Source organism: Hydra vulgaris, chromosome 14, assembly GCF_038396675.1.
Source record: "Hydra vulgaris chromosome 14, alternate assembly HydraT2T_AEP".
NCBI lineage: Eukaryota > Metazoa > Cnidaria > Hydrozoa > Anthoathecata > Hydridae > Hydra > Hydra vulgaris.
Window position 1 is genome coordinate 12067559 of NC_088933.1, and position 12998 is coordinate 12080556.

The following is a 12998-nucleotide window of genomic DNA, read 5'->3' on the forward strand; positions in this document are numbered from 1 at the left end:
ATACAATATTGCTTCATATTTTTATTGTTTCATATACAATATTGGTGATCAAGCAGTTATTGAGTAAAGGGCAATTGTTTTTATTAAAGCAGTTGCAGTTATTTTTATTGATGGTTGGATTTTTGTTTAGGATGGGCTTGTTGTGCAAATTTATTACTGATTTCATGTTTGGCATGCAACTGTAGCTGATTTTTGCAGTGTCCTTGTTAAAAATTTTATGTAGTTTAACCACCCTCCTAGTATACTAAAGCAACTACTTCGCAATGTTGGACTAAGATAAAAATGTTGAACAAAAGAACTTTTTATACATTATATATATACAAAATGTTGAACAAGAGAATTTCTTATACATTATTATACAAAAAAAAAAAAACTATACAAAAAAAATATACATATATATAAAATAAGCATAAAAAAATTCTTCAAAGATACTTCAACCTTGAACTCAAAATAAGCAAAAATATATAAAAGTTTTCAAAATCAAAATAATTTTATCAAAAATTCTTTCTACTGCTGACTTTACCATAATGACAGAAAGGTTGTCCATTAGATGAAAGCGATGAAGTTTTTATTGTCCATTAGATAAAAGTGATGTGGCAAGGATTGTTGCTTTTGACATATCAATTACTATTCGTTTTGATATTTTGGTATACTCAATAACCTCTCTAATGGTGTTTCTGGTAAATTTTTAAAAATTATTAAATTATTCTTTTCTAATCAAAGTATTAAAGCTATTTTTAATGGATAATTCTGTTCTTTATTTCCAGTAGTTTCTAGGATACCATAAGGTTCCATCCTTTTTGTCTTGATCAGAATTAAGTTCACCTGGGTGCAAGCATTGCATGCTATATGTATGCTGAACAGTGAAAAAAATTTGCATTCTTTTGATCTGATAATCTAATGTGCAGTGAGTTTTTAGTATTTTTTAGGTTTTAGACCTGCTGTCTAAAAAATCTGAACACTTGTAAACAAAATTCTGAACACTTGTAAACAAAATTGACATCCAACTCCATATCTATATACATAGATTAAAGATTAAAAAAAACAACTTTTTTTCATCTATTAATGAAATATAAAAATTTTATTCTACTCCATCAAAGATATAAAAAAAATATATAAACAAAATACCTTGAAGAAATGGTAATTTATTGTAATTTGCTCTGTGGTTTTCTTTATTAGAAAAAATGTGAAACTTTCTTTAAGAAATGAAACTTATTTTAAAAATGCTCAAGTTGTTTGGCGCAAGTTTTATGTCCAAATTGTTGCTTAAAAAATTTCAATGAAATATGTAGTATAAAGTAGACCTAGAAAAAACAATTATATTTCATTTATCAAAGATAGAAAAAAACATTTTTAAAAAAATCTTTTATTTATTTGGATTTGAAAATTTTTTTGAATAAAAAATATTTTTAGGATTTATGTAAATATAGTCTTTAGTGTTATCATTTTAGCTCCCAGTCCACTTCTTAATGTTACAAAAATTGGATCTTCATACATTATGGTTTTATTTTCATTTGTCGGTAATATCACAAAAGATACAGTTGGTTATGTTTTAAATGTGAGTTCATCAAATAAACTTTCAAGACATCAAATTGATTCTAAAGATGAGTTTAACATATCTGATTCAATACAACCATATAAAAATTATACATTAGCTGTTGCCATTGCATATTTGGATAATGAGGTTGGAGATTATTTTTCAGTAAAGGTTGAAACCCAACAAGATAGTAAGTATTGAGTTATTAAGAACATTTTTTTTTAATAATTTTTAGCAAATACCTATATTTATGTACAAAGGTTTACCTGTGATGACAGAAAGGTTGTTCAACCACTGCTTGAACCTTCCAACAATGATGGTAGAGCCATTGATAGCGACTCTGCTAACAAAAAACATCATATTGAAAATAGAATTATTTTTAATTTATTATTTAAAAATATGGCTCGAAAAAAATATGATGAAAATAATTTAAATTAGATGTGAATGCAATCTGGTTTTTTTTAATTATTTTTTCTTATTCTTTGTGAATGTATTTAAAATAATGCATTATACTAATTTTGTTATATATTTAGTAATAAATTATTTAATTAAATAGTTATTTAAGCATTAGAAAAATAATATATATTTATTTTTTACATTAAAACCAAGAAATAGTTTTAACTTGCTGATATTAGTAATAAATAAACTATAATTAGCAATAAATTAATTCAACTGTTATAAATAGTATAAATTTTATTAGTCATTTACAATTGTGTTATAATTTGTAAACTTTATGTTCTACTTATCATATGATAATTATTTATAAATTGATTATTTTGATTGTAGGACCTTATGGGGCCCCTCTTAACTTGTATGTTGTCAAAATTCAACATGATGCCTTATCTTGTTCCTGGAGTATGCCTGAAGAAGGATTACGCAATGGGATTATAACTCATTATATGATTAAATATAAAAAATCAGTTAAACTAAATGAAGAGCCGAAGATTATTCAAAAAGTTGTTAATAAAACACATATTGATTTATACAACTTGGAAGCTGGAGTAAATTATGAGATATCAGTGCAAGCGTATACTGTTGTTGGCGGTGGACCGTTCACTCATCCACCATTTTTGATATTTACAGGAGAAGGTACTTTTTGTTGGTTTGCTGATAAAATAAATATGCTAAACTTGCTTTATCAGGCAGGTTCTTTCATATTTTTATAATTTATCTCCAATCATAATTAAAAGGTTTCTTCAGAAAAAAAGTTTTTATTGAAATTTAATTTATAAATGAAGTTAAAATTAGCTGAAAAAGGAATTATCTCTCTTCCCTGCCCTATTACTTTAACATATTATTATATTTACATATATTTTTAAGTGCTAAAATTTTTTTAATTACAAGCATATAAATATTTTTTTCAAATGTTGTTGTTTCATATTTTAGCAACTGAAGAACTGTCTGAACTAAATAAGGTATTATCATCACTGTTATCATTATTACTAAAAGTTTCAAATAGTGTAGCTGTTTGTATTATTTTTAACTGTTTGTATTATTTCTAACACTAAGCAACACATAGAACAGTGTTTATTGATTGCAAATTGATTTTTTTTTTGTTTTGACATTGATGTCAAAACACAACAAAAAATCAATTTGACATTGAAGTCTATGAAACTGTATATTCTCATAGGTGTAAAATCTTGAGGTGTCGTAAAGTTTTATATTCTCATAAGTCTATGAAACTCTATATCCTCATAGGTGTAAAAGTTTGAAGTGTCATAAGGTTGTATATTCGCATAGGTGTATCTCTTGAAGTCTTCTAAAGTTATATATTCTTAAGTGTCAAAGTTTTATATCTTCATTAAAAGAGAATGTTACATTATTGCCTAGAGTACCATTATCAAATTAAGTAAAAAATATTCATATTAAGTTTTCTTGCAAAACAACATGCACAATATAGCTGAATATTGTGTTATTTTAACTTTGTTGAGGTAAATATGTGTAGAAGTCAATTTTTATTTGGCCACAAAAATCTTTCTTTTCTCTATTTCGAATATAAACAGCAAGAATTGCATGTTTTGTTAGTTATTTATTAGGCAATCATTCAAGAATCTTGTATTAGAACCAAGTAAACATTAGCACGCAATAAATCATCATAAAAGTAGCACGAATGACTAATGCAGTAAACCGTATTACCACCAGTGTTGTGGCCTCAGTTATGGTAAAGATAGTTACTATGAGTTCAAATAATGTTCAAATAATTCAAGTAATCTGAGTCATAAAAATATTGTGCAAATAATGCACAATATTTTTATGACTCAGAAGGTAGTAACAATCGGCGTTCTGTTTTTATGTAGGGTAGAAATTGAGGGTATATAATTGACGTTCTGTTTTAATGTAATGTAGCTTTGTCAATTTTATAAGAAAACACTAGGTTTTAAAGTTGGCATGTTTATCATTAACATGAATTTTTACATTATTTGGAAACCTTTATAATGATTTTTTTTAATTTAATAAGTCTGAAAATTTGAGAACTGTTTATTTAATTTTAATTTAAAATGTAATTTAGTAATTTTATGAGGTAGTCTTTTAAACTATAAAATATTCAACATTAAAAATCGCAATGTTTCAATAAAGTACAAAAATTGTGATTCGTTTAAATACAAAGATTTTATTTTATTGCTTGTATTGCCTAATTAATAAAATGAATAAAATGATAAATTTTGCGTTATCATAAAATATAAATATTTGAAGCGAAAAAACCCAGACCGTAGATTTTTTTTTTCTAAATCTTCTTAAAATCCTAATTCGCTTGTCCAAATTTGTATAAGATTTTAAATAAATACGATTTTTAGGTAAAACGAACATCATAGATTAAAAACTTTTAACGTTTATTGGCGCTTTTTCTTGATTGCAAGTTCTTTTTTGGTCAGAGTTCTTGTATTTTTTTGTAAAAGTTAATAGAAATATTGTATTTTGACAACTATATAAAGCTAATAGGTCAGAAACGATTAGAACTAGGATCTATAGTAAATTAAGGCACTTTTTCAAAAGATTTTAACTAAATTCATGTTAATGCCGATGAGCGAAAGTGATCTAAAGGGTCCAAAATGGTATTCTTTGTATTCACAATTAGGGGTAGTAAAAAGGATTAGAAAATTATATAAAAAAAGAGAAAAATTCTTCAAATATTAAAAAAACCTGAAGCGAAAAAATATATAATATCTAAAGCTTTTGTTTGGATATAATACGCCTATAAAATCATGCCAATTTCAAATAAATAAATTCGAATAATTTGTAAATCGCCTTAACTACACTGAGTATTTAAATTAAAGTAGCATTTTATTTGACGAAATTTAGCGAGCCAACCAATTTTTCAATAAAAGGTTTTTAAAATTTCGGAAAATTTAATTTAACTTTCATTTAAAAGCTATCGATTTAAATAAGTTTTTTACTATTCAAATTTATCTTATGATAAAAATTGTAATATAAAATATGATGAAAAATAATACGATTACCTATGTAAGAAAGTTAAAAAATTTTTTTAACTATTTTAAAATTTTTAGTTTTAAAATACTAAGTATTTTAAATCTGAAATATTTGAAATCTTTCCATATAATTAGGGTTGTCAAACGTCTGGATTTTACAAAAATTACAATTTTACGGATTTTACAAACCTGTAATAATTTTTTTTTTTAATGTTTTCCTTCATAAAAGCCGTAAAATTCTGGCATTCCTAAGTATAATGTATAGTTTATCGACTGTCGTTAAAAAGTTGTTTTAGCAAGTTAAAAAGTAACAAGAGGATCTCAGAAATCGTCAAAAATGTTTTGTTAAAAATTAAATACTATTTTGCATTTTTTTTACATTTATAATTTAAAAATGAAAATAAAAATAAAAGAAGACAATATATGTAACTAATCGTTTGAACCTTTTTAAACTGTATTTAAAAGCGATTTACGCAATTAAAATAGATCAAAGTTTCAATAAATAAATTTATTAATTCATTCATTAAAACTGCAAAAAATTGTCTTTTGTTCTAGTTTTCTCTCAACAATATTAAAAAAAGGAGAGAAGCAATTTAAAAATGAAAACTGACAAAAATTGTTCAAAATGAAACAAGTTGAATAATTATAAATAAACATTTATAAAATATAAAAATGTTCCTGAAAAATAAAACAGAAAAATATTCCTATGAATAACCCAGCAAAAATAGAAAATTTTTATTGAAACTTAATTGTATCTAAAAAATTGTATCTACTTTTTTAAATGTCAGAATGTAATGACTTTTTTTTTAGCAGTACCTAAATTCCCAATTTCGCTAAAACGCTGTATGAATTTTTTTTCTGGCTAACACCCTGAACTCTTAGGTTTGATGCTAGCTCTGGCTAGATAAGTGACAATCAGTAAACAAAGTGATGTTAATTTTCTTGGTTGGTTAACCATCCTGTCCATTTAGGCAAGATGATCTACAAAACCATCCTGTCTAAATTGACCATCTTGTGGGCTAGACACATATTATAGAGTTAAGCTCGAAAAATGCAGTATTTTAGTTGACTTTATGCCTTTTAGATGCAAAGTCATTCTTGATTGTAAAGATAGTCCTACAAAATAGTAATATGATTTTGAATTTCTAATAAATTTTAATCAAATATGATTAAAACATTTCTAATTTTTTAAATATCAATGCTTTGTCTGCGAATTTTTGTCCTCATCAAAAATCGTTATTTTTTTAATCAATTAAAACACGTTGATTAAATAATCAATATTTAAAAAGAAAAAATTTTAATTAAATGTGTATATATATGTATATATATATATACATATATATATACATATATATACACATTGTACTTATTTAACTGTAAAGCTTTAAAAAGGATAAAATATATATATATATATATATTAATTCAAAAGAAATATCTTGAATTGCATGTAAGATCATTAATTGCATGATAAAAATGTGTGCATTTTTAAAGTATATTGCAATTACATATTATTTAATGGTCTTATATTCAATTCAACTCATGTTTAAATGATAGATATCTTTTAGCTATCTATCATTTAAACATGTTCAGACATTAAATTCTCAAAAAAGTACCATACCCAAATAAACTAGACATCCATACACCATATAACATACCCAAATAAACTACACATCCATACACCCTTCTTCTTCTTCCTTTGGCATTTCCCATTTAGGGGTCGCCACAGTGGATCAAACTCCTCTATCTAGCCCTGTCATGAGTGTCCTCCACTGACACACCAGCCGCTCTCATATCCTCCACTTTGCATTTGTTTTACTCCTGCTCACTTTCATTCCCCTGCTTTCCAAAGCATACCTCCATCTTTCCAAGTTTACCTCCACTTGCTCCCTACTCTCACTACAGATCACAATGTCATCAGCAAACATCATAGTCCAAGGGGACTCCTGTCTAACTTCGTCCATCATTCTGTCCATGATAATTGCGAACAGGAAGAGACTCAGGGCTGATCCCTGATGTAGTCCTACCTCCACTTTAAACCTGTCTGTCATTTCTACTGCACATCTCACTGCTGTCACACTGTTCTCATACATATCCTGCACCACCCTCACATACCTTTCCGCTGCTCCTGACCATACAATACCACAGCTCCTGTCTCGGAACTCTATCATAAGCTTTCTCCAAGTCCACAAACACACAATGTAACTCCTTTTGTCCATCCCTATACTTCTCCATTAACACTCTCAGAGCAAACATAGCATCTGTGGTGCACTTAGCTGGCATGACACCATACTGGTTCTCACAGATCTCTACTTTTCCTATAAGCCAAGCTTCAACTACTCTTTCCCAGATTTTAAGGCTGTGACTGATCAACTTTCTTCCCCTGTAATTACTACAGCTCTGAACGTCGCCCTTATTTTTGAAAATTGGCACCATTATGCTATGTCTCCACTCCTCAGGCATCTTCTGATCTTCCAAGGTTCTGTTAAATAACCCTGTCAAAAACTCCACTGCTATCTCTCCCAAACATTTCCATGCCTTCACTGGAATATCATCCGGTCCAACTGCCTTACCACACTTCATTCAGCGTATTGCAGCCCGTACTTCCTCCTTGCTCACCTGGGGAACAACCTGATTCACAACCTCTGTCTCTTCTAACCTTCCTTCCCCATCACAACATATCCCTACACAAACATACACCGATACACCACAAAAAAGAAATAACAAGTGAAATAAAAAAAACTTTTTCTGTTTTATTATAAAAAACCCTTAAACAAACAAACTTAAGAAATAGTTCTAAAAATTAAGTAGGACAAAACTGGTATAAGTTATTAAATTGATAACTACAACTAAATTTAAAACCAAACAAAAAATATTATGGATCACATAAATAATAATAATAACACAAAAAATATCCTGAAACTATTTGGCAACCTTTTTGATGAGCTGGCTTATTAGCAATATGCCCATATAGAGCAAATTGAAACATGCCATATGCAGCTTTTCGAATTTTAAGTTCCTTTTTACTCACAGCTAAAACTGTATTTTATCCCATTGTTTACAATTGATCTTTCTTATATAATTTTTTACCATCGTTACTTACATTAAACACTGTTATTAATCAAAGTTAAGTTATAAAAATAAAAATTCCTTTAAATATATTTCCATATTTAATATTGCTTATCTAAATATGGAAATCAATATTTTAGATTAAAAATAAAATCATCAAATTGTAAACAACATAATATAATGGTAGTAATATAGTCAATTACTTAAATATCTTGTTGTCCCAATATGCCCCACGTAAGTCATTTTACTGAAATTAATACTATCAAAAAGTTCAATTCCAGATATTTTTTAAAACCACATTCTATAAGAGAATAAACACTACTGGCTAAAAAGTATAAACTTTTTATAAATAACAAGTGAATATTAAAATTTGAGATTTTTTGATTAAATAAAAAGCAGCTCGTAGATTTATAACCAAATAATTTATTTTTGAAGTTGCAACTTGTTTCACCGTTTCGTCTTACAAAATCAAGCTTTCGATACGCCCCTCCACACATATTCTGTACAGCATTTACATCTACTTTCTTCAAACAATATTTGATCCTTTGTTTTAATTCATCAACTGAAGTAGCCTGCCAATTGTTCTTATAAACCATTCCCTTCAAAATTGACCAAAAATTCTCAACTGGACAAAGTTTAGGCACTGCAGGAAGATTATCGGCTTTTTGTGCAAAAGTGATGTTCTTGGAGATCAAGTAGCTTGTCACTGATTTAGCATAATGGGCCGAAGCCAAGTCAGGCCAAAGCACAAAACTACCCTCAGGATGATGTTTTTTAATAAAAGGCATCAGTCTTTTGATAATGCACTCTTTCAAATACACATTTTGTTTGACAGCAAGGCCCAAAGGAACAAAATAGGGTGTTGAAATGCCTTGAGGTGAAATTGCTAACCATACAAGCATTTTCTTTTCAAACTTTGCCTTGGACTTGTATTTCACACCACAAGATACTGCTTTTGGATTGCTTGACCAATACCCAACGTTTGAGTTCTTATCAGAGTGAGAAAATGTGAAGTACGGTTCATCATCAATTATGAAATCACACCCATAAAATTTTCTACACAATCTGCCACAACGTGTTTGTAATTTGAACACTTGCTCAGGAGTACAGGCTAGAATGGTCTGTTTTTTTTCGGTAAACAATATTTGTGTGTTGCTGTATTGTATACACAACGTGAGATTGGCTGCACTTGAGCTTTTAAGCAATTTGTCGGGTGGAAATGCCAGAATGACCATCAATCATGCTTTTCAACTTGGTAATATTGGTTTTGGTCATTAGTTTAGCTTTTCGACCAGAACCAACATCACAAAGTTTTGATTTGCCTTTTTCCCACATTGAAATGTATCTGTAAATGCTTGCTCTTGGGTGTTTTTTTTTTTCAAAAAATGATCCACAACGACTTTTCTACCTTCCTTGAAATGGGAATCACAATACCTGTACACACAATCAATCAAACTTTCATGCTTCGTTTTGATGTAGATTACAAAATAATAAGAATATTTTCATAAAACTTTGCCAGCAGCAGCAAAAGAGAGTGGGCTCTAAAATAGAAACAATAAATGAATCAGTGCACAAAAAAAAAAATTCAAAAATAAAAAAAATCTCAAATTTTACTGTTCACCTGTTAAAGCAAATTCGCAATAGTTGAAGATTAATCTTTTGTCGTTGTATCACTTAAGAAAACATGCAAGCTATGTTTTTTTGTAAACTTACTGATGCATTTTGGTACTTTTAATGCATTTTGATATTTCTAATTTTTTTTTACAATAATGTAGCACAATAATTTAATATGTTTTACCCAAAAAAAAATTAAAAAAAAAAAAATTTCAGCTGAGACATAGGCCTTCAGGCATAACTGTCCCACTATGCCCCACTGTCCCATTATGCCCCGCTCTACCCTACTTAAAAATGATTATTCTATAATCCAAACTTGTTGTTGAAACTCTGAAAAATTGTTATTTTTATTAGATTTTAAACATACAAATTTTTATTACTGTTTATTAAATTAAAAAGATTTTTAATTTAATAAACAGTAAAAACTTAAGTTTTCAATATATATGTATCTATTGTTTTCACATTTTATTAAGTTGTATTTTAGATTCAAAGGGGCTAATCATACAAAGAAAACAACATCTCCCCCCCAAACTGTGGTATTTGCATTGGCTGAATAAATTTCAGCTTCTGTTTATATGGAAAAAACACCTTGCTCAAGCGGGATGTTTTTAAGGTCATTTGATGTTTGTTTACAAATAAATTTGTTAATTAAAAACTAAAAATAGAATTTTAATAAAAACTACTTTGATTTACAACTAATTATTTGATAACTTATTACTTTTACTATATGCATATTAAAAGTTTGATAATATTGTGTATTTTACAAAATAAATATCATCAATAATTTATTATTAACTAATGAAAAAAAAACTTTCTCATTATAAAACTTCAAAACAATTTTTTAAGTTCTGTAAACATAATGGTCAAACTACTCAAATTTAAAAATCAAGCAAATGTAGTTTAAATTTTTAACAAAGCTGTCTTGTCTACCCAGAATGGTTTTCAGCTTGTGTTCACGTGAAGAATTTTCACCTCGCCTAATTGGGATCCTGTTCATAGGCAAGATCTTGCCTAAGCAAGGTGAATAATTTTACATATGAACACAATGTTAAAACTATTAACGACACTCACAATATCGTTTCAATGAATAGACATTTTTTTTCTTTTTTTATCATAGCGTAATTAAGTATACTTACTAAAGCGATATTTTATTTAAAATGTGCTAGATGTTTTTTACTATTTTTTTTTATGTAAATAAAATACTACTCAACATGAAAACCTTTAAATTTTGCTGTTTAAAAAAAAAAGTTGTAATTTGCATGAGCTGTATTTTGCCCGTGTTGACTGACTTATACAGGTGTGGGGGCGAGCATGGGCAAAATTTCTGTTGAGGTCTTTATGGTATAGTATATAGATGAAATTAGATGTTTAATTTTTTTATATTTTAATTTTTGTATTTGTAAGGTAATAATAACTCCAGTGAATGCTGCTGGGATCGGAAAACGATTGCAGAATATTACAGCTGATCCTAATTTTCTCAACAAACACGACATTACACTTACCCTGGATATTTTAGAAAAAGTTGTTGATGTAGAAAATGGGAGTCGCTTGGTAAGTCATGAACTATTAACATAGTTTTGCAAAAGATTGTTTTCAGCAAAATTACAAAATTAATCTTGTTATTTTAAAGCTTAAAAACAAAAAATATTAAAAATAATCTTTTTATATTTTTTGTAGTCATTTTTTTTTGAATGTTTGAATCCTCTTAAATAGTTTTTATAGAATGTGATACGATAAATCTAAAATACACTGCATATAGAATTATAATGTTCTATATACTTTTTTATATTTTAAATGATGCAAGACACATCGAATTCATCATTCTATTAGAATAAGAAAGTATTATATAAATATAAATAAAATATGACATAAAAATATTGTTTTGATATTGGTTGTCAGAAAGTTATTAGATTTTAGAAAACACGACAATTGAAAGGATCAGAGCAATCTACAAATTTTTTAAAATAGTGGGACAGTTGCTTAGTGACAATTTTAAGCAAGTGATATAAAAGAATTAAACTAAAAAATAATTAAATTGAATATTCAGATGAATGTTTTGAGGAACTTTTTGCAAAATTTTGATTGTTTTGCGATTCTAGTACAGGGTTTTCTAGATCACAAGATATTGGGAAATCTAAAGTATAAGAGTCTCTTTAAAGATTTAGATTTCCCAATATCTGTATTCTTTAAAGTATAAAATTATTATAAATTTGTTTTATTTGGTTTAAACATAATTTTTTAACAAAAATTTATTTAAAAGACTCATTGTTTATATTGATTGTTTATTACATAATAATATCATTTACTACATAATCAACTTGTGCATTGTGTTGACAAGTCAAATAACTCTTATAATTTGGTATGAGTTGTAATCTAAATTTGAAAATGATAATCAAATAAGTCAAATTAATGGGCAGGGGTGGAGTAGTGAATGTATTGGAAAAATAGTATAAAATTTATAGTCATGATATTGAATATTAGGTAAATTAGACTAAAAGTCTTTCATTTCATTTTTACCTTATAGGCTACTTATAAGTTTTATATAAAACATAAAAAACTAAATTTCAATTTTCATATGTGTACGTTTAGTGGTGTGTTTAGGCATAAAGGCACTTCATAAATCAGACATAAAATTAGACACGCCATGTAAGGAGAAGTGTTCAATTACAATTTTTTTCTAAGTTCTGGGAAAAAATGTGCATGGTAAAAAGTAAACAGACAGGGTAGGGGGTAGGGGGTAAGAAAGAACTAGGGTTATTTAAAAACTGAGTTTAGTTTAAGCCTAATTAAAGAATTATTTCTAGTACTTATTAAGAAATATTTTTAAATTCATACATTCTTTGTATTATTAGTTTGTATATAATACAAACTAAAGTACAACAATAACTTTATTTTTATTGTTTTTAATGCATTTTGGGCAATTTTCATTGTTCTGATTTTGTAACCTCCACATGAGCACCCACTTTTTTTTTCCTGAAATCACTGTAATAAAGACTGTTAAATTAAAAGAAAAAAAAAAATCTTATTAAAACCAGTGTTCGTCCTAGGTTTCAAACCACCAGTAGGTGGTTTGAAGCCTAGGTTGAAAGTAGGTGGTTTGAAAAAGAATATTTAGAAGTCTATACTTTTTTACTGAATTTTTATCTTATCAGTAAATTTCTAAAAATTTGGAAGCCTACCATATATAAAAACTAAAAAAGGATGTTTTTTACTTCCTAAACTGCAGGTTTTGTACATTGAATTAAATGTCAAAGTTTTATTAAAGTCTAGAGTTGTAAACAATAACAAAAACTAGAAGGTTTTCTGAATTTTGTTTTTAAAATATAGAGCTTCAAAATATAAACAAAACATGT

At 27.5% G+C, this 12998-nt stretch overlaps 1 protein-coding gene across 1 annotated transcript in view; it reads left to right on the forward strand.

Annotated features, from left to right (window-relative positions):
* LOC100210872 (uncharacterized) overlaps positions 1 to 12998 on the forward strand; it is an 84258-nt gene that overhangs the window by 42431 nt on the left and 28829 nt on the right. Inside the window, exons 9-12 of the mRNA XM_065817301.1 lie at positions 1452 to 1727; positions 2324 to 2626; positions 2924 to 2952; positions 11050 to 11196. Of these exons, the coding sequence (XP_065673373.1) occupies positions 1452 to 1727; positions 2324 to 2626; positions 2924 to 2952; positions 11050 to 11196 (755 nt within the window). The remainder of the gene's footprint in view (positions 1 to 1451; positions 1728 to 2323; positions 2627 to 2923; positions 2953 to 11049; positions 11197 to 12998) is intronic.